This window comes from Pongo pygmaeus, chromosome 5 (assembly GCF_028885625.2).
Source record: "Pongo pygmaeus isolate AG05252 chromosome 5, NHGRI_mPonPyg2-v2.0_pri, whole genome shotgun sequence".
In the NCBI taxonomy this organism is placed as follows: Eukaryota; Metazoa; Chordata; class Mammalia; order Primates; family Hominidae; genus Pongo; species Pongo pygmaeus.
This window is the reverse complement of record NC_072378.2, coordinates 2,588,727-2,613,885: the sequence shown is the minus strand read 5'-3', so window position 1 is coordinate 2,613,885 and position 25,159 is coordinate 2,588,727. Positions and strand designations below refer to the sequence as shown.

The following is a 25,159-nucleotide window of genomic DNA, read 5'->3' as shown; positions in this document are numbered from 1 at the left end:
CAGCCTACACCCCTCCCCTGAACTCCAGTTTCTATCTCCACAGCCTATTCAACTTGAACGTTTAATGGACTTGCCAAAGACTTCATGCCTGACCTTTCCCTCCAGAGTTGCCCTTCCCACAGCCGTCTCCATCTCAGTTAATGTTCACTCTGTCTTTCAAGTGCTCAGGAGAAAATTTGCAAAGGTGTCTACCATCTTTCTTTCATACTCCATACCCAATCTATCATAAATCCTACTGATTCTAAATGTAATGTGGAATCCTGCATGGGATTCTGGAACAGAAAAGGGGCATTTGGGGAAAGAAAACCCAGCAACAATAAAGTATTGAGTTTAGTTAATAATAACATTCACCATGGTTCGTTAATTGTGACAAGTATACCATACCAACGTAAGATGTTAAAAACAGAAGATTCGGGGTGCAGGGCAAGGGGAACTCTGAACTACCTTTGCACCTTTTCTGTAGATGTAAAACTACTCTAAAAGGAAAAGTTTATTACAAAAAAATAAGCTAAGGAGCAGATTCTCCTGGCCTCTGGTTCACTCAAGCCTGCGGTTGGTTTGCTGGAGCCAAGGAGATGGAAAGTCTGCTTTTGCGTGGTGGTGGTCTGGGTGGAGGATGTGGTTGGATCAGCAGCAGCCCACACACATTTTGCCTCTGGCAGGGCATTTGTTGCCTTATCAGTACTTCTACACAATTTAATTATACTAACAAAATTGGTAACCTCAAACCAGCTTAATCGTTATATAATAATTTTGTCAGATAATTTATCTCTCACAAATTTATAGTTCCACTTCATTACTTTTCCTGAAGAACAAAGCTCTCTCATCTGAAAAATAACAAGCATTTTGTGTTTTAAAAAAGATTTTGCTATAATTCATTAATACTACATAAAATGGAAAAATGTGTATTTTTATTTCACATGGAATGCATCGATCTGAATTAAAAATAAGGTTTTTTTTTAAAGAAGCAGAAGAGCAGCAGAGGCTGGTGTTATAATGGGGCATAGAGGGGCTAACACGGGCTCCAAATAAGAGGTGACAGTTGGCCAGGCCCTGAAAAATTGCAGGGTTGTCTAGACTGCAAAGTCCAGCCTCTGGGCAATCAAAGTTTCATGCCACTTCAATCAATCTAGGGATGCACTACTGCGAGAGTTGGGCAGGTGGGTTGAAATTCCCCTTTCTTGGTCTGTGCAAAAAACTATGGGTGAAGTCCTAATGTTGCTTAAGGAGAATTTCTGAAAAATTTATTCCTGTTTCCTGGATGCCTGTGCCTTTGACCTTTCCCTAGAGCTAGAAATGGTTGGAGACTTTGCAAACATCTTTAAGAACTGAGAAAAATAAAACAAACTTGCTAACTGCTTTCAGAAGATCTTCTATATTGCAGTTGGATATGCTCAAAGCGTAAGATGGGCAAACAGAGGTGGCTGTGGGGTTGCCACACCTGGCATTTTCCCGACTGGGGGAAATTTAACGAGCACTTAAATAATCCTGAGTCTGAAAGGGGCAGAAGGTCCAGGCAGACGATTGCCGAGAACAAATCTAGCTTTGTAAATCCGAGAATATTGACACAATGATACGAGGGAAAGGTGAAGGTGATATTTCATCCAGTGTTCCCAGTTCATCCTTTCCTTACCTGACCTCTGAAATGGAGCCATTGGCCTTGAAAAGCCTGGTGTCTAAAATTAATATTCTTCCCCATCTGACTAAGAAGGCAACAGCTGAGCAACATGAGATCAAGAGCCATATTAATTTAAACAGGGGCTCAAAGTGGCATTTGAGAGAGAAGATACTTCCTCTCGTAGTGGACACTTGTCTTTTCAGAAGATTTATATGACTGAGAGTCAAAACTTTTACCAGAGACTTCCATAGTCAGTTTGAATTCTGCAAAATTTCTCTTTATCTTCTGGAATGTATGCTCTACACTTGGAGTGGCTCAAGCTCTTCGATGTTATCTTATCAATGGTAATTATCTTTGTTTATTGTTATAACCTCTCAAATCTCCTTCCCTTTTTTCTAAGTTACCTTCAATAACAAATTGTACCAAACTTCAGGTAGAGCTTAATGTTTAATATTTCTTTGCAAAATTATTGTATCTTAATCCTAAGTTTTTGTTTTAATACATTAATTTTGTGTGGCTTCCTGATCCAACTTGAGTTTCATCTGCAATTAACCATAGTATTTTAGTTGTAGTTTGCCTTAGAAATAGCCATGCATTTGTTTCCTTATTTTAATAATTTTTTCAGGGCAATTCGAAAGAATGTTAAGAATGGTCTATAATGTATCTGTAGAGCTCTGGTTGATAGTATTAATATTTGCATTTTTATTTGTTTGAATGTAAGCTCTTTATGTGGATAAGTATAACTTTTTAGAGCAGTGAATTTTAAACCCTTTGGAACTCAAGAGTATCGTTTTACTATAGGAATTGAGGAAACAAAATATTAAGTTTTGTGGTGAGAATCACAATACGGTTTTTAAGCTGAGAAAATGCTGGAAGAGGCGCTTTTCAGAAAATCTCCACCAGGGGGCCTCAGTTGTCAGCCATGTGGAACTAGCACAAATTCAAATCTCTCTCCCTCTCCCTGCCTCTCTATGCAATCAAGTGATGTGTACCTATAGACATGCGTATGTCTCTAGTATCAAAGCGTATTATGTATGCTGCATTACTTAAGTATTTTAAGGAGAGTGAAAAGACTCTGAGCTTCTCGGTACATAGCTGTTAATGCAGATGCAAGGAAAGGTATCTGGGTGTGCTGTCCACGTGAGAGGACAATAAGGAAACAAATTTCTTTTCACAAATAAACACCACACATTTTAAGGCATAGGTAGAGAAGAGATCTGGGAAAGGACTCATTTGGGGGCGATCCCTCTGGAGAGGGAGGCCAGGGGAAGCAGAGAGACCCCTTCTGTGATAAGCCCTTCCCACGTGGTTCCAATTAAACCCAAAGATACTTTATAATTTACATCCAAGCTGGCCACTTGATCTACAGCTTATTTTGTGCAGTGAGGAGCATATTTCATCACCCAGTGAATCTTGACATTGCTTCTTACTGTTTGCTTTTGTAGTTTTAAAGTGAAAAAAATTTTTTTCCTTTTAAAGTTCCAATGTTGGAAACTCAATATGAATGTTAGTATTTCTTTTCCTAATTTTGGATCCTCTCTCCAGTTTAAACAGAAGAGACTTCCAAATTCTCACTGGTCATTTTCCCAAGAAGTCAAATGCATGAATAAGTGATGAGAACTTTCTGTGTTTCCTTTCTCTGCAGTCAAGAGAAAGAAGCACGGAAGAGTCATAATTGTGTCTTGATTTATAAATCGGAGACAGAGGGAGACGAAAACCACACTCCAGAAAGTAGCTTAATTGGACTCACTACTAAGATGTTAAAAGTGAAGAGGCTGGAAGAATTCAGCACGTGTTATAACAGCAACCAGCTGGAGAAAATGGCCTTTTTTCAGTGCAAGGAAGAGGTGGAGAAAGTGAAGTGTTTTCTGGAAGAAAATTCTGGGGACCAGGATTCAAGACCTCGACATAATGAGGTAATCATGTTCTAATTTAGTCTCCTAAAAAGTATTCATTCTATCTTATCTTTTCTAATGTCACGGAGCCACTTGTGAGTACAATTAAAGTTAGTTTATGAATAGGCATCATTCCATTTTGCTTCACTCAGAATTGTGTATGTCAACTATACAATTGTGTTTGGTAAATAATTAGGAGGCCTTTGAAACTGCATTTCTGCTAGCAGTCTACTTCACTTTGTAGTTAGTGGCTTAGGAGTTATACAGCCAGCTTGCAGAAATGAAGAAGAATGCTTTAACATGATGGATTTGGGCCTGAAATTCAGAAAAGGGCTCTGAGAGGCACAACTGTTCTGCAAAAAGAAGTTTCTCCTTTCCTTCAGATCTTGAATTCCTCATGGAGTAGACGGCAGAGCTATTGATAGTGAAGTTCAGAGAAGCAACAAGAAAGACTTGCTGATGGCACGACGGTGGGGCTTGTATCCTCCTCTGTGCAGAACGAGAGTTCTGAGCCCAATTCCAGCTGCTCGTTCTTGGGAAAAAATATTAATTTAACCAAGGGCTTGCCACATCTGAATTAGTGAGATAATAGCAATTGTGAAATTTAAGTGTGATCACATCTATAAAGCACTCCGCCTAGCATCTGTCACTAGAGTCATTTAATATGTGTTAGCAGCAGCAGCAATTACCTCCCCTGCCTTGGCCCAGTCAGTTCCTGCCCATCATCCATTGGCTCCTTGCCGGTGGGAGCATCAAGCGTTTTGCCCGTGCCTTCATTCCAGCACATGCAGTGTTTTTGAACATGTTGATCACCTTTCTCTAGACAAGGCTCCTTAAGGCTGGGAAACCTCATGTTATTTGTTCATGTTTTCTCAGTTGCTTTCCCAGTAACGGGAACAAATAGGCACCAAAAGTGTTTTTGGAATGAACAGATCTATTTAAATGAATTCTGGTTGAGGGCTGGGAACCATTATTTTTGATAATCAGAGCAAGTGATTCTTATCAGGCAGGTTTGGAAAACATCCTTCTTTGCCCAGCTGCTGTTCTAAAACACACTATTCAGGTAGGAAGGGCGTTTCTAACAATGCAATAGACAATGAAATAGAGATATTGTATATAAAAGGTCTAGGAGGCTTTTTATTGTAAGTGAATAAGAAATGACAAAATGTGCTGGAGAGAATAAATGAGTCAGATTGAAACAGGTTTTTTTGAGACCTCTGTTTTCCCCGTGAGTTCAATATAGACCAAGAAGAAATATCTACAGGCAAAATTAAGTGAGACATGACTTTCTCATTGGGTTTTTAGTGGTACAAACAGGATAATTTTTTCTGTTTATTAATTTCGGTAGGACAGAGAAGACAAAATATTCTTCTTGGATAACTTTGAAATCATCAACTAACCGTAATAGTTTATATGAATTTCATTATCTTTCAAGTACTGTTTTTCTCCAAATTCTATGATACAATTTTTATAAATAGGCAACACTCTTAAAGAGTGAGATAAGCTGGACACATGGCTCATACCTGTAATCCCAGCACTTTGGGAGGCTGGGGCAGGAGAATCACTGGAGGCCAGGAGTTTGAGACCAGCCCAGGTGACATGGTGAGACGTCTATTTCTACAAAAATAAAAAAATACAAATAAAATAGCCGGGCATGGTGGCACACATCTGTAGTCCCAGCTACTTGGGAGGCTGAGGCAGGAGGATTGCTTGAGCCTGGGAGTTCAAGGATGCAGTGAGCTATGATCACACCACTGCACTCCAGCGTGGGCAACAGAGTAAGACCCTGTTTCTGAAGATAAAAAAAAGATAGTGCTAAGTTGGAACATAAATATATGTAGGGATATTACTTTTGTGATAGCCAACTACATCCAGAAGTTGATGATTTGAAAGTTAAATATTTTTAGGGTGTTTTTGAGGGAAAAATTGAGACTGTTATTTAACCTCTAGAAACCATCAGAGAATGTCCTTTGTAGTAAGTCTCATATCCCTTCTGTGACTTGGGCCTCCTGGCTTCGGTCCTGCAGTTGACACCCTGTGGAAGGTGGGAAGGAATCACTAGGAGCTCCATGTGTCCCATTCAATTTCTTACTTGTAAATGTCTGCAATAAATTTCCCTGTCTCTCTCCGTCCACGTGGAGAATGGATAGGTGCACGTGTCGGAGGCACAGAGTTCTCCTTTCCATGGCCTGGAGCCCCTGCCTGTCCTGTTAGTGGGTGCCAGGGCAGCCAGCAGGCTTGGCAGCGGGCGGGGTGGGGGGGGTGGAGAAAGACATTCCAGCAGCTCAGATGTCTTCAGGTATGCAGACAGAGCTAGATTAACACGTCTTCATCTTCTGCTGGGGCAGCAGTAAATCTTTAAAATGCCATGCTTTTCTCTCCAGGGACTATAAAAACATGCTTGTCGATTTTCTTCACCTATTCCCCTTTCTCTGTCATCCCTTCTCTCTTTGAGGAGATTAGCATGGCTAATCATAGTAGAAACATCCCCTGTGGTGCACTGGAAAGAATGTACTCTGAATTTCAGACTCTGGTGACATGAAAGCTTTGTTCTGGAAGCTTGCAGTGCAGTTTCTTTAGAGTCTGGAACTACTCTCCAGTCCCAATAGGGGAAGAATTTTATATAGATTTAACAACTTATATTTGTTAAAATAGTTTGATAAAACTCAGATTCTTTTTGTTTTCCTGCTCTTAATCAGATTTTTCTGTTTCTTTTATTTTTCTTCTACTGAATTTATTTTTAGCTATCTTCCTTCTTTCCTCTGTGTTTTATTGAGTTTATAGTTTATGAAACACTTCGTAGCCTTCTTTTCTTCCTTCTACTTAAGTAGTTCTTGTTCTTTTAATTTTTCTTTCTTTTTTTTTTTTTTTTTTTGAGACGGAGTCTTGCTCTGTCGCCCAGGCTGGAGTGCACTGGTGCGATCTCAGCTCACTGCAACCTCTGTCTCCCAGGTTGAAGCAATTCTCCTGCCTTAGCCTCCTGAGTAGCTGGGATTACAGGTGCGCACCACCACGCCCGACTCATTTTTTTTTTGTATTTTTAGTAGAGACAGGGTTTCACCACATTGGTCAGGCTGGTCTCGAACTCCTGACCTCGTGATCCACCCGCCTCGGCCTCCCAAAGTGCTGAGATTACAGGTGTGAGCCACCACGCCCGGCCTTGTTCTTTTAATTTTTCTTGTTTGTTTCTTTTTTTTTTTTTTTTTTGAGGCAGTCTTGCTCTGTCGCCTAGGCTGGAGTGCAGTGGTGCTCACTGCAACCTCCGTCTCCCAGGTTGAAGCAATTCTCCTGCCTTAGCCTCCTGAATAGCTGGGATTACAGGCGCGCGCCACCATGCCCGACTCATTTTTTTTGTATGTTTTTAGTAGAGATGGGGTTTCACCACATTGGTCAGGCTGGTCTCGAACTCCTGACCTCATGATCCACCCCCCCCCCCCCAACCTCCCAAAGTGCTGAGATTACAGGCATGAGCCACCGCGCCCTGCCCTGTTCTTCTAATTTTTCTTGTTTGTTTCTTTCTTTCCTTTTTCTTTTTTCTTTCTTTTTTTTTTTTTCAGACAGGTTCTCACTCTGTTGCCCAGGCTAGAGTGCAGTGGTGTGATCTCAGCTCACTGCAGCTTTGACCTCCTTGGCTCAAGTGATTCTCCTGCCTCAGCCTCCCAAGTAGCTGGGACTAGGCATGCACCACCGCCCATGGCTACTTTCTGTATTTTTTTGTAGAGACAGGGGTCTCCCTGTGTTGCTCAGACTGGTCTTGAACTCCTGGGCTGAAGTGATCCTCCCACCTTGGCCTCCCAGAGTGCTGGAATTTATAGGCATGAGCTGCTGTGTGTGGACTATTTTTCCTACTTTCCTTTCTGTTCTGTTTTCTAGTGACTTTTCTCATTCTATTATGTTCCAAAGGCTGTTCAAAATCACCTAAATTCTACCTACTGTGTACAATTTTAAAAGTTTTCAGCAGATAACCATATGCCATAATAAACTAGATCTAAACATACGTACATGGTGTGGTGTTGAAATCAAGTAAAATTTACAAAACCAAATTGGTCTGACTCATATGAGTGATGAGCTTGATAGCTATTGTGTCCATACCATTAAGTTATAAATGATGAACAGGTTTCATAACTATAATTGGTATTATTTTTGTACAGTTGAATCTGGGTTTTTTTTCTTTTGTCAGTTCTCTGTTATCTGTATAGTAAATAGCCCTTGTGTTGTATTTCCCTCAGATTTACTTGAATATTTAGTAGGATCTCTATCTCATATACACCCCCACACCCCTCTGCTTAATGAAACACAAATGTGCCCAGTGATATTCTCAGCCAACCATTCGGCCCTGTGTGCTTCTCACTGCCTTCCTCCGTGTACCACCCCTATCCCTGCTCCTGAGGCCCAGGGTTGTCTGTGCTCACCTCCTCGTCCCTTCATTTTCCCCACCTTCCTGTTCACCCCTAGTTACTCATCCTCCATCCAAAAGGCATGGTCCCAAGTATAAAAGTAGGACACAGGTTGTGAATGCTCACTCTACAAAAATATGTCAGCATGGCCCACCGTTCCACATCCACGCCTAGAAGACCCCTAAGTAAATCATTTCTGAATTTATCCTAACCCTTGTTGATTTGTGTTTAAAAGCCTTCCTTCATAGGGAATAATTCCTTTTTAAAACCTGGCTTAAGTTCTTCCATATCCCAACCAGGGGGTATCCCAAAGCTGTGGGGGTAGAAACAAGCATGGCCCCAGCAGACTCGGGACACCACTGTCCCTGGAGTGTTTAAATGCCTGGTACAAATGCTCCCAAGACCAAGCAAAGCAAAAATATTTATTAACAGGATGTGCAGAGGGACAGAGTGGGTTGGAGTAAAGTGTGGATTTTCCTATTTTGATTGCAGTTGGTGGATTTAACACCAGGTGGCACTTCGTGACCATCTGCTGTGAAATTGTACCATCGGCACCGTCCATAATGCCCATAACTTAGATCTCAAAATAACAAGGCTGAGGGCAGAGGTTTTGTGATTTTTCAAGTTGCATTTCGCCACCCCCATCCCTGTGCTCCTCACCCTGTAAGGGCAGGAGAAAGCTTCCTGGCGGTGGCCCAGCCTCGGCAGCCAGCAGATGCCAGATACAGTGGTGCTAATTGTCCTTGAACTGGGAACAAATGCGCATTCACAGCGTCGTAAATTATTGCCAGCAGTCTCCCAGTGCCCCTACACCTGTTTCAGATCTGTCACACAAGGCCGTCATATTTTTCCTTTTAAAGAGGCAGATTATTTATTTGCTGATCACGTAACTGGAGATGTCCAGTGCAGGACTCTGCAAGAACCCTCTGTAATTCGGTGACACCCACTCCTCAGGAGAGAGCAAAGGGTGACACTGCTTGAGAAGTGCTGGTGCTAGATCAGGGCAGGGAAGGAACATATAAGCCAAGCGACATCCACAGCTGCTCCCAGAGAATGGACTTCACACTCAGAAGAAAAGACGTCTGGGTTGTAGGTAGCGTGTGCCTTCTCTCGTCTTCAGTTCTCTGGCGCTTGATCCGGTTCGTGATGACCCGGGGAGGCCACTGGCAGGCTCCTGCTCTTGAGGATGTGCAGGTAGTAAAATCACCTTTATCTAAGACAGATTCATTTTGTTCGAATGTTTCCAACCTGGGAGTGATGCTTGCCAAAGAAAATGGAATGCATGCCCTGGCTGAATCTTTGCCCAGGACCCTGGTCTTAGGGACAGTTGAGGTAATAGTAGTGGCATGTGACACATTTCAACCTTTCAAACACTTGCACCAACTTTTGGGGAACCTCACGGGCAGGGATTCCCTGTGCATATTAAAGTTGGTGATCTGTTTTTGTTTGTGAGAGCTAAAAATAATGTCCGTATCTCTTCCTTCTCCTACTTCTTATATGACTTATGAAAAGAAAATAAAGCATAAGCAAAAGTGCTTCTACTCTTACTAAGAAATCGATTGCAAACACAGCGCCTGCAGTGATCAGCCCTTCTGAGCATAGCCTTCTCTGCTTTCTCCTTTGAGCTGTCGCCTGATAATGCATTTCATGTAACACCATAGCTATTCCAGGAATGGAATTCAGTCAGAAGCATAGCAGAATTCTGGAAGAAGATAAATAATTCCTATTCTAAGAATTTTAGCACTTTTCAAGAGAGGGTATTCATGTTGGGGAAGACAACTCTTTGCACATATTTAACTTTCTTATCAATTAGCATATGATAAATTATTTTTAAAACAATATACAACAGTTTAGAAAGCACTGTGGAAAACAGTCTGAATCATTGTTCCTGTCTGAAGGTGGGTTTATGGCAGTGTTTCTCAGCCTTTTTTTCATTATCATCCACCCCCTCCTAGACTTTTTAGGGTTTTTTCCCCTTAGTTGACTCCTCCCATTAAATTTTAATATCACATGTATACTGCATACCTGTTGATGCATTGTTTGTATCTCTGTGCTTTATACATAAAAAGAGTAAGATTTTCTTCACATGGCCCCAGAAGAACCAGTTTTCATTCCTTTGGGGTGCTATTGCCCCATTGACAATGCATGCAGTTAAAAAAATTTCTCTAGGGGAGTTAGACAGCCTATCCCTATACCTGTGTATAAATGTCTTATTTATTCTTATTCAACAAGAAGCCACCAACTCGGCATCTTGTTGGTGTTCAGAAGTGGGAGAGCCCTAGGAGTCGGCCTTTCCGCAGGGTCTGCGCCTTTCCCGGGGACCTTTCCACAGCAAATATCTCTGGAGCATCCAGTTCATATGAAGAGGAATTGCCCAATCTTGGAATGGCTTGTCAATCATCTGATCTGTCTTAGTTGAGAACAAAGTGAAAGAGATGGAAGAAAGGAAAATATTTTATTTTTAAAGTAAGCAATCATAAAACATTATAATTCTCTTTAGGTCTGACCTAACATCATGGTTAAGTCTGTGTTTTTAGGCAGTCACTGTTGACCAAGTGTTAATCATTTTTCACTGTTTATTGTATCTCCTGTGGGAGATGCCAAGAGGACTACATTACTCCTATGGGAAATACTAAGGGCTTTCATCTTCCATGCAGAAAAGAATGTGTTACTCACTCAAGCTATGAGATTGTAGCCCTCAGAGCATTTCCCAGTGAAAAGGCCAACAAGTTATATGAGTTAATTAGGAGTATTGTGGATGTATATTTCGGAATGTTTTTGCAACTTTTTAGCTATAAAGAAAATCTCTCTTAAATTAGAGTGTACATGTCCTCATGGCTTTTCTTATTGCTAATGAATATTTAGAAATGTGAGCAAACCATTGTCTTTGAAATATCTACAAGCACAGCAGTTTTAAGAACTGTCTTTTGTAGAGGTATCAGTGAATCCTATTTATGATATGAATGTGCTCTATCTCCATTCAAGACAGAGAGCAATAAAAAGGTTTTCCAATGTACTGTGTATAGATACCTGCCCATGCAAATTCTGAGTGTCCTTGACCAAATGCACAGATGAGTCAACTTATGTGTATGTTGTTTCAGCTTCTTAGAGTAATTAAAATTATGATAGTTTTATGCCATTTCTGTTGTTTTAATATGAGGAAAAGATCTTTATTTGCTCTCTCTGAAAGTTAAAACAACGTCGTCAAAAATACAAATGTTGCAAATCAAGTCTGTGTACCTAAGTAAGAGAATGGTTAGCATACTTGATAATAAAATTCCTAAATATAGATGCCCAAACTACGATCCTATCCACTTACCTAAAACATAATGGTTATAAAAGGCACGTTTATCTGTTAGTTTTCCAGATCTTTTTTTCACACACCACTATCATGATTTTTGCTATATTTACATGCTATCTTTACTCCTATTAATATTTTTCATATGTTGAGTCATTTAAAACATTTTTAGCCAAAGCAAAAATAAAGTGAAATCATGGTTTTGATGTTTTATTTATAGATTTCTAATGCACAGTAACACACACGTAAGTTTTAAAAATGGTTTGTTACTGTATGATCTAAAACCACCTAAAGTCTCTTGCAATGAAGTGGCCCAAAGTCAATCTCCGGACATCCGACTCAGGAAGCTATTGCAGGTCTTTGGTATTTGGCCCTTTTACTTTTTTCTCATTTTCTGCCCACCACATGGTGATAACAACAAAGTCCACTTCCCTCAAGAGAGCAGACACGGAGAAGACTGATCATAGGCAGCGTTTAGTATAGAAAATGAGGAACAGGTAAAGTTTGTGTAGGGTTTCTTATGTGCCCAGCACCATGTCTCTATGAAGTCATTCCTGAGTTCCTACCAGAAAGCAGAGCCCAAGCATGCATGAGGGTGGCTTGTTTTGTGAACTGACTCCAGGGAATAGGTGTGGGGGCTTGAGGAGTATGAAACAAGGAAGGAAAGAAGCCCCAACAAGGTGGAGTTGCCAAACTGGCTACTTCAGACAGGATGACCTCAGAGCTACCTGCCCGTAGGACTGAAGCAGGCACTGGCACTGATTCCCCGGGCGCCATCTCCACCATCGGGGGGTCTTGTGGAGTGACTATCCCCCTGGCATTTTCAGTTGCATATGCATAAATGCCATTTCCCAAGAAGGTCCCGCAGCAATGCCAGAGAACCCTGGGAAGAAGGCGTAATGCAGTGGCCTGAGGTGAAGCACTTTCAGACTACACCTCTATGGATCTGGTTGCCACAGTACTGGCTGGAGCAGAGGTGGGGGAGAGCATGCGCGGAGGACGAGGAGAGGTGCACCTATTCTGATGCCTTTAAAGTCTCACTGTCAGCCATGAGGTAGGTACTATTTCCTCCACTTTACAGTGGAGACCCAGGAAGGCTCACTGCCCTGCCCAAAACCCACATGCAGAAGAGCTGGGCTTTGAACCCCATGGTGGGCCCCTAGCTTGCACTCTATGCCACCACGAAGGATTGTCCCGCTATACCCAACTTCGTGCTTCACAGTTAAATATCCTGTTCAAGATGAACCACTGGGGTCAGGAGATGCGGCTTCCAGTCCTGGCTCCGCCCTCGCAGGGGAGTTCTTTAAGCTCTTTGCACAACAGTATATGCAGGTCAGTTTCTGCAGCCCCATCTACTGCACAGGGTTGCTCTTAGGGCCAAATAAAGTAACATGCATGTGTGAAAGTTCTTTGTAAAGTGTAAAATGCTGTATGTTAATACTGCTATCAGTACATTTCTCTTATATGCTTAAGTATATAAATACACTAAAGGCCCTAGGTCTTCTTAAATATGGAGATACAACCTGTACAGTGCCTCCTGGCATTTTGTATTAATTGTAATGATTTTTTAAAACCTCATTTGCCATTTTTAATAGGGAAAAGTATCTTATTTGCCAGTCCATTGAGGGTGACAGTATGCTATGTGCTCAATTGGATACCAGTATAAACATAATCCATGACTCATGGCTTCCTCCACTTGGGGTTTCAGATGCACACAGGTTGTAGTGGCATTTCCATAGTGAAGGCAGTGCTCTGACCCACAGGTTGTGACTCAAAGATTAGGGACCTTAATGCATAGATCCTGAGGAACTTTGGGGGTCAGCTCATCCAAACCCTTCTCTGAAGAGAAACTGAAAGTCCGGGAAAAGTTAGATGGACTCACCCAAGATTCCTTAGTGTCTAAGCTTTCCTTTAAATATTTATGCCTAGATTCTGTATTAATTTACTCAGCAAATCATTACTGAGCCACCACTGCACGAAAGACACTGTGTTGGTTCTGGTCGGGCTCTCCAGTAGTGATCTGCCTGCCTTGGCCTCCCAAAGTGTTGGGATTCCAGGTGCAAGCCACTGTGCCTGGCCGAAGTTGGTAGAATTCTTCTCTCTACCTTGTAGGTGAGCAAACTGAGGCTTAGTGAGGTCAGGAACTGGCTCACAGTTATGAGGCTATATACCATCTGATCTTTGAATGCATTCGCTTGCCGAACATATGAAACAGGTGCTTAGGTCTCTGTAGAAATTTTAACTGAATTCAAAATATTTATCAACTGTTAACAATCCCAATAGAGTGGGACATATTTTACAATTGATAAACTTACATCAACATATCAGTATCACTCAGAGGCCATGGTTCACATCAGGGTTCACTCTTGCTGCACATTCTGTGGGTTTGGACAAATATGTAATAACATGTATCTACTGTCATAGTAACCTAAAAATTAAAAAGTGTCGAGATGAAACATTATGTATTTGAAAACAAGCTGCTATCAGTGATGAATTTTCTAAGGACAGTTTTTTGCCACATGATCTGAAGTATGTTTTAATGATTGTTGCTTTGGTTGGTTGGTTGATTTCTTTATGCAGCTACAGCCAGCCTAGATGGATGAAAACGTCCACTTTCTTTACCGCCACAAATTGAGGTTCTGCTCTGCAACTGCAAGGTAACAGTGACCTCCAGTGGGGAAAAGTTGCAAAAGTTACTGCAGCAATGCAGTGAAGTCACAGCATTTTAAGCTAATCCTAATTGTTGGAACGAATGTCAGGCCACCCTCAGCTCTCTGTTCGTAGACACAGAAGCTGCTGGGAAGGACTACACTGAAACTAATGATTCCCTCAGGCATATAGAATAAGGCTGGAAGATTATAAACTAAATGCAGTTTGCCAGCCTGCTCTAAAATACTTTGTTTCATTAAACAATGTATTAGTATGTTTCCCATGCTCAGTACTTTGTTAATCATAATTGAGTCTTGACTACAGAGTGGAACTGACATTTCACTAAAGATAGATCAGGAAGGTGGGTAATCCAAAATTTATCCTGTTTAGCTTTTTATAGTGTCACCCACTTGCTAGTTTTGCAGGGTTGCCTACTCCCATGTTTTGCCTAATAATGAGAAGTTACATTGTGACACATTCTTACCGTGCAATCTAGTTTCACATAAGACCACCAGCTGGAATTTCATTTCTGCCTCTTGCTACTTCCATGACATCGAGGATATTATTTATTTCAACTATTTCCTCACCTGGGGTTACCACTGACCCCGCCCCCACCCCCGCCCCGCCCCCCGGGGTTGTTGTATAAAGCAGTTAACACAGTTCTTGGCTTAGAGAGAAAAAAAACAAAAAGCTACATGAACAAAACAATACACTCTTACTACTAACATAGCTAAACTTTACACCATCTACCATTCTAGTAATTTACAGGGCATACTGTCTGTGACCCAATATCTTTCCTGCTCAGAGTCCTACAGATCTAGTTTCCTCAAGGACATTTTCTTCTTTCATGTCTTTCCACACTTAATTTCTTTCTGTGGGTGATGCTGTCAGGTTTCTCAGGCACTGGCCTGGGATCCTGGCATCTTGATGTCACATTGCCTGGAGCTATGGACTCCTCCTCCCTCCCCTGTCATATTCTGTCAGATACCAAATTCTGCACAAGATTTCTTGAAATGTATCTTACATCTCTCCTTTTCATTCCTACTGGTGACTGCAGAATGTGTTAGTTCTTCCCCACCCCAACTGTCCTCTAAGGATGTGAACAGATGAGTTACCATCAGAGACTGAAGAAGGAGAATGAAACTTCATCCAGTCCAGCAAGAATAAGATGCCCAAGTACTACCAAGGTCACAGGTGTGAAAATGCCTTGGAAAATCAAAAGCATTAAGCAAGGCATAATGGTAGGATCGTTTTATTATTTTTTTTATTATTTTTTGAGATGGAGTCTCGCTCTGTCGCCAGGCTGGAGTGCAGTGGCACGATCTCGGCTCACTGCAACCTCTGCCTCCCGGGTTCAAGCGATTCTCCTGCCTTTGCCTCCCAAGTAGCTGGGACTACAGGCAGGCGCCACCACGCACAGCTAGTTTTTGTATTTTTGGTAGAGATGGGGTTTCACCATGTTGGCCAGGATGGTCTCGATCTCTTGACCTCGTGATCCGCCCACCTCGGCCTCCCAAAGTGCTGGGATTACAGGCGTATTATTTGATGTGCGTAAGAACTTAGCAACATAGGCTTCGTAGAACATGAGAGAAGGCACAGACTATTTTATTGGACAAACGCAACTCAGTACGTCATGAGAGCCAGGTGATGGATGGCTACTTTACACCTGATGCAGACAGTGTACAAAGATTTATAAATTAGGAAATTACAACAGTTACTAACAAAAGGGGCAGGAGAGATTCCTTTGGTGTCTTGTCCAGAACCTTTGTCTCTTAATATGTCAAATGGTGAACCACCAGACCAGACTTACCTAGCTGTTAGATACCACAGCAGAAGCTGTGTCTCCACTTTCCATTCTCTGTCCTTTTCCCCTGAGAATTGCCCCTGAGAATTCCCCTGAGAGTCTGTTGGAGTGTATTTTTAAATGAAATTAGCTGGGGATGTCAGGAAGAATGGAAAGCCACCAGGCATACAGTCTAGCTCTGAAGCTAGTTCACCATAACATAATGACTTATCATTGAAACCCATCAGAGTCTACTTCCCATTATTCTATTTCAGTATTATGTTTTTGCATGATCAATATTCTCTTATGTGAGATTTTTAATATTATTCCAACACATAATATTAGAGATTTTCAATGCAGGTTAGAGTGTTAAAGGCTCTGAGAGGTTTCTGTTAAAAAATTAGCTGGGCGTGGTGGTGGGTGCCTGTAGTCCCAGCTACTTGGGAGGCCGAGGCAGGTGATTCCCTTGAACCTGGGAGACAGAGGTTGCAGTGAGTCGAGATCGTGCCATTGCACTGCAGCCTGGGCGACAGAGCGAGACTCCATCTCAAAAACAACAACAGCAACAACAATAATGACAAATATTTTAAACCAAGCACATGGGAAGCATGTAATAAATGTTAACTTATACCTGTAACAGTATTATTATTTATCCTGAGAGCTTTCAAAATTTATTTGACTTCTGACCTTTTCTTTTTCCTGACTCATTATTAACATTTTAGGGAGCTGTAAGATGTGCTTTGGGGCATGCTGGTTTAGGGTGGACCGATGATGGACTTTGATATCAAATATGCCCAAATTCAAATCCCCTTGGAGACCACCTACCAGCTGTGGGACCTAAGTCATTTAGCTTTTCTGAGTTTCAGTTCTTGGTTCACCAAATTGGTGTAATAATGCCAACCTTGCAGGATTATTGGGAGGATTAAATTAGCAATTTGTCTGTTAGAGATGTGACCCAAAAACTTAATTTCTGTTCTGCTTCATTGTTTTTCCCCAAACCTGCTCTCATTCTCTCTCCTCTTCTGTGCCTTTCGAAATCCTTCAAGGCCAGATTTAAATCACACCACAGTTGATTCTAATTTTACCTCCCCAGTTTGCATGGATTACATATGCTGAACCAGGTGTGTGCATAGTTTTGGGGCCCTGCGTGATAAATACTATGTCATGGGTTTGGACCTCCATTCCTGAAAAGCTGGAGCTCCCTCCCCATGGGGATCATTCTCTGTATTTTTTTGTATCATTCACATAAGACATGTCCATTCTCAACTGTGTACTAGTTATTACCAATACATTTTAGGCATAATTTTGCCTTTGATGTCTTAGAAGTGAGGATAATGATTAATGTACTTATTTCAAATATTTAAACAATGTGATGAATAGGGCCAGCCTTCGTATAGCAGAATATTTGGAATAATATAGCGTTTGTATATTTTTTCCCAAGAGCTTCCGAGGTTGGAATTTTAATCATTTCTAGACTGGCAGAATCAATTTTGAGCAGTCAGAGTGACCTGACATTCCCTGGCTTTCTTCATTTACCTTCAGATCAGAGCATCAAAAATGAGAGAAAAATAGCTGTAGTTCTGGGTGCTTTCTGTCCCCTTATGAAGAAGAAGGCAACCTGATTCTTGTAAGTCAGGACTTGTCTGTTAACTCTTACTGAAATGGCTCTAACACGGGAAGAATTGTTTGTAATGATGGCTAAGAGGCATTGCCCAGATTCTGAAGTTCCTTCTGAATCATCTAAGAAAGAGTGCCTTAATTTGAACTTAGTTTTGTTTGTTTTACATATTCTAAGCTTTGACAGGTGCTGTTTTATGTGTGATGCAAACATGGTCATCTGTCACAAGCTGGAATCTGATTGCTCAGAGTGGCTCCTGCCTGGGCCTCAAGCATTCCCTGGGAGCTGGCTACACATGCAGGCTCTCGGGCCCCATCCAACCTGCTGAATAGGAATCTGCATTTTATCAGGGTTCCTGGATGACTCCTGTGCACGTCAAAGTGTGAGAAGCACTAGAATATTCATTAACCCCTACAGTCAAATAATGAAGTTTACTTCAAAAAACTGCTGAAAGAAAAATAAAGGTAATAGGTACTACTGCAGTTGTGAATGTATGCTTACCTAAGTAATATTCATACGCGTATTACATTTAAATACACACACACATATATACACGTATGTGCATGTGTGTGTATAATATGTATGTGTGTATGAGTGTACATATATATAGTCTTTCAGGCTATTCCTTGGGAACCAGGCAGCATCCTTTCTTGAACATTTTAAGAGCATATTTTCCTTGATAAGATAAATGTTTCTAATAATAGTCCTTTCCATTAGATTTCCCAGGCCGACAAAACACAGAACTTGTCCTGCGGCCAGTTAGATAAGCCCGGGTGAGAGGACGTGTGAAGTGGCAGCACTCCCTCTGCCCTGGGAGGGTCACATTGGTCTCCTGGAGGGCAGGTCTGAGTTCCAAGTTCCTCACCCATTCGAAGGGTGGTGGCCCTGTGACAGACGCTGACAGACCGCAGCATGGAAATTCCTTGGTCTGCCCTTGTCAGCAAAGCAGCAGATGGTTTAGCGAAAGGCTCATATGTTCTGGGTAAGGGAACAACCTGCGAGATTCCATCCTGTAACAGAGTTGCTTCTGGCAGGTGCCCGCTAGCAAGGGTTTGCCAACACGAGTACGTGTGGCGTGGAGCAGCAGAATACCATTGCATTCTACTGTCGCTGGTTTTAGCATGATTTTTGGCTCATACGTTCCCAGGGTTGAATGGAAAGGTCACTAGTGTCTGGAGTCCGTGGTCTGTTTGGGCTTTGGCACTCACGTTAGATAAGTGACCTTGACTTTGAGCAAGTTGTGGGATGTGCTGACATTTATCATTTATCAGGGATGAGAACCACTGTAGGTAAGAATCACCTGGGGTACTAGGTTAGCATCCAGATTCCCAGGTTCCCCTAGCACCACCAAAGCGGCATCTCTGCGGGCAGAGCTTGGGAATCTGTGCTTTTGATAACCCTTCAGGGGTCTCATGAGAAGTGTGGTTTGTGCCGTTGGAGGGAATCCACCTTGATTGCTATCCACTCACTTTCCTCCTCCATCCTTCTAAACTCACTCCTACCAGGAGGTGCCAACGACAGCTGAGAGAGTGATAGTGTGTCATTGCTAGGGATTGGTTAGACTGTAATAAAAAACGTATTAAATTTTACAACATTTGAGCTCTATCTGGACTGACTACACATCACCCCTCCCTCTTACAGCTCAGTCAGTCTTGTGGCCACCTAGACTTCCTTCTCTGTAAGTGAGGCTGATGGCGCACGCCTCTTAGGTGGTTCCTCGTTCTGAGTGAACACTCCATGCTCGTTTTGGCTGATAGCATTGAGTTTCTAGCCCCTCCCATTGCTTGGTGGTTTTCTGAGGTCTGTTGGTCTCTGGGGATTATGAATTCACAGAAAACTGTAGGGACTGTAGTTTTTACACACGTATTTCCATTTCCACCATAACTCTTCTGCCTTTGCATCAGCTGCACTATGACTGAAATAGGAAAAACTTTATGGGGATAAAAATTTGGTTCTCTTATGCCTAGTGAAGTCAGAAACCTTTCTCTGACAGAAGGCTGCCTTCTTTTACAGTTTACATAAAAGAACTAATATGTGGCTGAAGTAGCAAAAGCCCATTTTTGCAGGGTAAAAACAGCAGATTATAAATAATTCTAAAAGAAGAAGGATATCATTTGACAGTTTAAAGAAGAGCTGAGACCATTTTTGTTCTGTGTGAAAGCAGGTAGAAGGGCCATTCTCTGCCTGAATAGATATAATAAAGTCAACCTTCCTTGAATCGACTTGAGAAATGGAATGAAATCCAACTCCAGTGTTATTTAGCTCTAAGCATGTCCACGAATAGATCGAGGGAGCAGACAGGGGCAGAGGGTCAAGGAAGGTTGTGAGTGAAAGAATGTTTGGAAGGAATAGCCAGGGCTAGGTGGAGTGAAGCCCAAACTCTCTGTGATACAGGGTCACTCCCAGCAAAAACAAAGCACAGTGCAGTCCCTTTGGTCGTTCCTGCAAACCCTCTAGATTTTCAGTTTTATGGCATCAGAGGAAGCTACAGCAACCACCCAGGATGTTGGTCTAACACCCTCCTCAGGCTCTCTCAGCTCCAGTGGGTCTCGGGGGTCACTTGGCATGATAGGCACAGTGTGATGTTCCTAGGGCCACTGCAGAGCTGGCCAATAAACTGTCAGCCCAGGATCCACTCAGGCCGACTCTGTGGCTGTATGTGTAGACCCAGGTGGAAGCTTCTGTAAACAGAAATACAAGGACTTGTTCTACCCTGCTCTGGCTAAGTTGAGAGGATTTATTGAGTGCTTCCTGAGGGCTCAGATATCCACTAGGATCTAGAGAAGAGGCCAAAGAAATGGGGTTTCCAGTGCCCATCACGATGAGCTGTTGGACCTGTGTAAATCTCTGCAGCTTGCTGAGTGGGTATTTGAAATATGGGGTTAACGCTATTGTTCTCATCTGGGCTGCTGTGCAGGTAAATATATACTGTGCATAAAATGCTTGGACTGTGCCTGGCACAAAGTTAGCACTCACTAAATGGTAGCTAAAATCATTATTAATGGTATTGCTACCATCACTCCAGAAGCTTGTCATTTCGTGGAAGCTGGCACGTCTGATTATGTGAATCAGGAAGAAAACAAGGCTGGCCAAAGGCCAGCATGGGTCTTGGAGGCTATAATCCTCCAGGTGCATTTTGCAGGTGTATGAGCAGGCTGGTCCAGGTCAATTTCCAGGTCTGTTTAGGCTTCCTCCCTCTCACTTAAGTTGGTGCAGAAATGGAGTGCACTCTCTGCTCCCTGGAGATGGTCAGCCTGACTGCCTGTGGATGGCCTCCCCACTGCTCAACGGATGATGCCATGGTCACCTACTTGCTGCCACTTGCTCTTCCTCACCCGTCTCCTTAAAATGCCAACTTTGGAGCCCAATCTCCAGGTCCTTTTGTAATAAAAGATAACCTAGGCATATAAAACTGGACTCACAGAAAACAACATTGATTCGTTTTACCAGTATTCATTAAACACCCAACAGGTGGATGTGGGCTGGATGAGTAAGGGAGGTTGAATACAACAATGAATAAAAGAAACAGTCCCCTCCCCCACCAATCTTAGAGAGAATTCAGCAGTGGAAAAGGGTGCTCAGGGTTAAGACCAGAGCAGGTGCCGTAGGAGTCCAGAGCAGGGGAATTTTATCTAATCTGTAGGGATTAAGGAAGGCATCTCTGAGCAGGTGAAGTTTCATCTGCACCTGAAGGATAGCAGGGGCTAAACCCAGGGCACATAGGAGGCGCTCAGCAAAGGCTCAGCATGGGGTGAAGGAATGCGGCCGGGCAGAGGGAGAAGCACCTCCAGCAGCCATGGCTCAGTGACCAGGTTTCAGACCTGCCTACCTAGAGTCCAGAGAAACTGGGGCCTCTTATCCAGCCCCAGAGCCGAGACACCAAGGTGCAGCCTGTTTCCATCCTCTTGTCGGTTCCCATTTCCTGATAATATTCCTACCATTTTTTTGTCACCCCTAAAAGTTAATTCTAGCAGTTCCAGGATTCATTCCTGGGACTTCTTAGAAATGAAATTATGCTTGGTACCATTTCCCTTTCTTCTGAAATTACTGTTGCTATATTTTTAGTATGTTTTGGGGGAGTGAAAAGCATTACTTACCTCTAGTTTTCCATATAACCTCTTCTGATGACTACCCCTTTTAAATCTTTTTTTTTTAAAAGGCTATCCAGCCTGAATTAGCTTTTCTGTAAGAAAAGGTCTTTCGTGGTTTATAAATTTTAATGTAGGATGCTAACTGCCAGGATATTTTTGGACCACAACCAGGGGTTTAAGCCGCCTCCCGTAACAGATGAAACGAGGCCAGCCTGAACTGCACCTGGACACAGTGGCCCTCTCATCCTTCACGTTCAAAGTCATGACACCTCCCGCTTTCAACCTTAGGACATCAAGAATTTTCTTTTTAAAACTCGTTTCCTGGAAATAGGTCTTTGCTGTGCTAATGGATAATTTTTCACTTCATATTTTTTTAAGATGAATAAATTCTATTTTTTTTCCTTTTGCAAATAAGAAAAAAAAACAGGGTATGGGGGGGCTGTGGTAAGCATCTCCTCTGTATTAAACAGCACAGGCCGTTACTGTCCTGGATTTTTAAATGTTTCATTAGCAACAGGGGATTCCTACACTGCCCTATTCATTCCTCCTCAGACACTGGACTGATTATTTTGACTAGAAGTGCTGAGTAAGAGAATGTTGCCTGGAAATTCGCCTGTTAAGTGAATGCCGGGGCTTTTAACCACACAGGGACCTGCTCTTGTGGCTACTTACAGCCCCTCATTCAATGCTGCAATGAAGGAAAACTGGAATTTTCAGGTTCAACCACTTGCCCCTGTTTTCTGCATCCTTCCTCCCGCTATGCTGGACAATTCTCCAAGAATAATGTATCACTCCAAGCCAGCAGGCACAAAATTAAAAGAGGGGCTCCCTCGGGGGCAGTAGATTGAGAGGGATATCCTTCTACGTGCCCTGTTGGCTCACATCTTGGCCAGCTGACAGCGCTTCCCCTCCTTGGGTTTGGCCAAGGGAGCAACACGCTTGCTTTCAGCCCCGCACCTCCCCGAAGGGCAGCTCCGTGGAGGGTGTGAACTACACGCTGCAGGCAGATGGCCTGAGGAATGCTTCCCCAGCATGCTGTTCTTAGCTACCTGTCCATTCATTATTGTTGAACCACTGATATTTTATCTGAAAGACCCCAGATCATGAAGTTTTGAAGGAAGTATAGTGAGTTTTTCAGTAAGGCGATGTGCTTTAGGGAGAAAATCCAGTGTTTGAAGACTGCCAACTGTGTTTCTGTCTGGATGGAGGGAAGAAGTTGCCTTGGGCCCAGTGGCCCAGCTGGGAGGGATTGCTCCAGCCACCCTTCTTGCTTACGTAAATGAAAAAAGATCACAGAAGCCACTGCCTTCCTATAGGTCCTAACAGGGTCCTTTGTAGGTTGTCAGAAACTTCTCTCCCAATGGTCTTGGTGGGTAAATGCTGAAAAATGCCTCCTTGAGAGAAACAGCATGAGGCCTTCACCCCCTCCCCAGTGAGGTTCAAAGTCACTAAAACACCATCTGATCCACTAAAGTCCAGTCTGGAAAGCATCCTGAGAGGCAGAAGAGAAACACTCCTTGAGGGAGCCTGGCCCCCTGCTGCAGGCAGGGTTTAGGGTCGGGGAACTAGGAAAAAATACAGGACCCCTTGGAGAAACTGGAATATCAGATAATGGTGGATCGTGTTTAGTATAAGTTTGTAATAATCAGTACACAAACCACAGTTAAAAGTTATTTGTTGCTTATCTGGAGAGGTGCGAGCTCCTTTGCCAGGATCTCTGTGTCCCGCAGCCGACCTGCCTTGGCATCCTCATCTCCTGCCACTTCCTGTTTTGCCCCATGTGCTTGCTGGTCCCTGAATTCTCTTCCATCTGTCTTTCCTCATCCTCCTGGCCCCACTGGCTCCCCAGCCATGCCCAGAGAGGTTGGCACTTCTGCTGAGGCTGTAGCTGGGAAGCCCGTGGGGGCCACAGAATGTGTTTTCCTTCTGTCCTTCTGTCCTGGTTATCACAGTGGCCAAAATTTCACCAACCTGGAAACCAAGCACGTTCACATCTGCTTTGACTTGATCTGTCAAACCAATCTGTCAAGCACCCACCTCCCAGTCACAGGGTCCCTGGCATCTCTTTCTTCTTCCATCCACGCCCACCCCAAGAAGCTATCTCTGCTGCTGACCTCAGAGGAAAGAGAGCTGAGAATCTCCACGGTGGGTGGCAGATCCTGGCTTTCTGTGTCTCTGCCTTCTGTTGCTACCTCCCCATTTTGCTATCATAGGGCTCGGCAATAGAATGGAGCCTTTGAAATTTGCTGGGCATCCTGTATTTTTACTTGCATGACAATAGGGGCATGGCCTGTAAGTGGGGCTGGCACATGAAGTGTGTATCATAACTGTGGCTTTGCAGGAGTGTGAGCTAAAGAGCTGGAACCTTGGGAGCCCAAGTGTGAGCACAGTCGGTGGACGGTGAGCCAGGAGGAAGTGGGTATCTCCTTTGAACCATGGTGTGTGTGTACACGTAGCAACCAGCAAAGGCTCCATTCTATTATCGAGCCCTATGATAGCAAAATGGGGAGGTAGCAACAGAAGGCAGAGACACAGAAAGCCAGGATCTGCCACCCACCGTGGAGATTCTCAGCTCTCTTTCCTCTGAGGTCAGCAGCAGAGATAGCTTCTTGGGGTGGGCGTGGATGGAAGAAGAAAGAGATGCCAGGGACCCTGTGACTGGGAGGTGGGTGCTTGACAGATTGGTTTGACAGATCAAGTCAAAGCAGATGTGAACGTGCTTGGTTTCCAGGTTGGTGAAATTTTGGCCACTGTGATAACCAGGACAGAAGGACAGAAGGAAAACACATTCTGTGGCCCCCACGGGCTTCCCAGCTACAGCCTCAGCAGAAGTGCCAACCTCTCTGGGCATGGCTGGGGAGCCAGTGGGGCCAGGAGGATGAGGAAAGACAGATGGAAGAGAATTCAGGGACCAGCAAGCACATGGGGTAAAACAGGAAGTGGCAGGAGATGAGGATGCCAAGGCAGGTCGGCTGCGGGACACAGAGATCCTGGCAAAGGAGCTCGCACCTCTCCAGGGCTGGGCATCATCAGACTTTTTTTTTTTTTAATAAAACTTTTCAGACAATACATAATGAGTTAGATAAGGACATAAAAGTGCTTTCCTCAGAGAGACGGGGACTCAGACCCCTCTCATTCTGTAGAAAACAGTAGGGTTCCCCTGCACTGCCTTTGTCTTACATATGAAAAACACCTAAAGACAAATAAGGAGAAACATATACAAATTCTTGCAGCGGTATTTGCTGCCCCATGTCTGATTCCATTTTTTGGGACTTTGTTTTTCAAACTGTGGTACCTTTAAAAATAGAGGTATCAGCTCTGCTAGTTACTGCCTCAGTGACCTTGTACTCATTACTTATCCTTTCTGTGCCTCAGTTTAATTGTGTGTAGAATGGGGGAAAATGGAGCCCATACAAGGTTGAGGTGAGCACTAAATAAGGGCTATACCAGGGCTACTGTAAGCCCTCAGTAAATGATAGCTTTTTTTTTTTTTTTTTGAGACGGAGTCTTGCTCAGTCGCCCAGGCTGGAGTGCAATGGCGTGATCTCGGCTCACTGCAACCTCTGCCTCCCGGGTTCAAGCGATTCTCCTACCTCATCCTCCCGAGTAGTTGGGATTACAGGCGCACCATGCCCAGCTAATTTTTGTCTTTTTAGTAGAAACGGGGTTTTACCATGTGGGCCAGGATGGTCTCGATCTCTTGACCTCATGATCTGCCCGCCTCGGTCTCCCAAAGTGCTGGGATTACAGGCGTGAATGATAGCTATTATTAATAATAATGATGATGATGAGATATGAACCACCTTATTA

At 43.2% G+C, this 25,159-nt stretch overlaps 1 protein-coding gene across 2 annotated transcripts in view; it reads left to right on the top strand.

Moving 5' to 3' along the window:
- Positions 1-25,159, top strand: part of MYLK4 (myosin light chain kinase family member 4) — a 108,121-nt gene that overhangs the window by 17,613 nt on the left and 65,349 nt on the right. Inside the window, exons 1-2 of one of the 2 annotated variants that reach the window (XM_054491537.2) lie at positions 1,776-1,962; positions 3,264-3,534. In XM_054491537.2, coding sequence (XP_054347512.1) covers positions 1,913-1,962; positions 3,264-3,534 — 321 coding nt within the window. In that variant the 5' untranslated portion in view covers positions 1,776-1,912. Of the gene's footprint in view, positions 1-1,775; positions 1,963-3,263; positions 3,535-25,159 lie in introns of those variants that run through there. The other variant, XM_054491536.2, reaches the window with a different exon arrangement.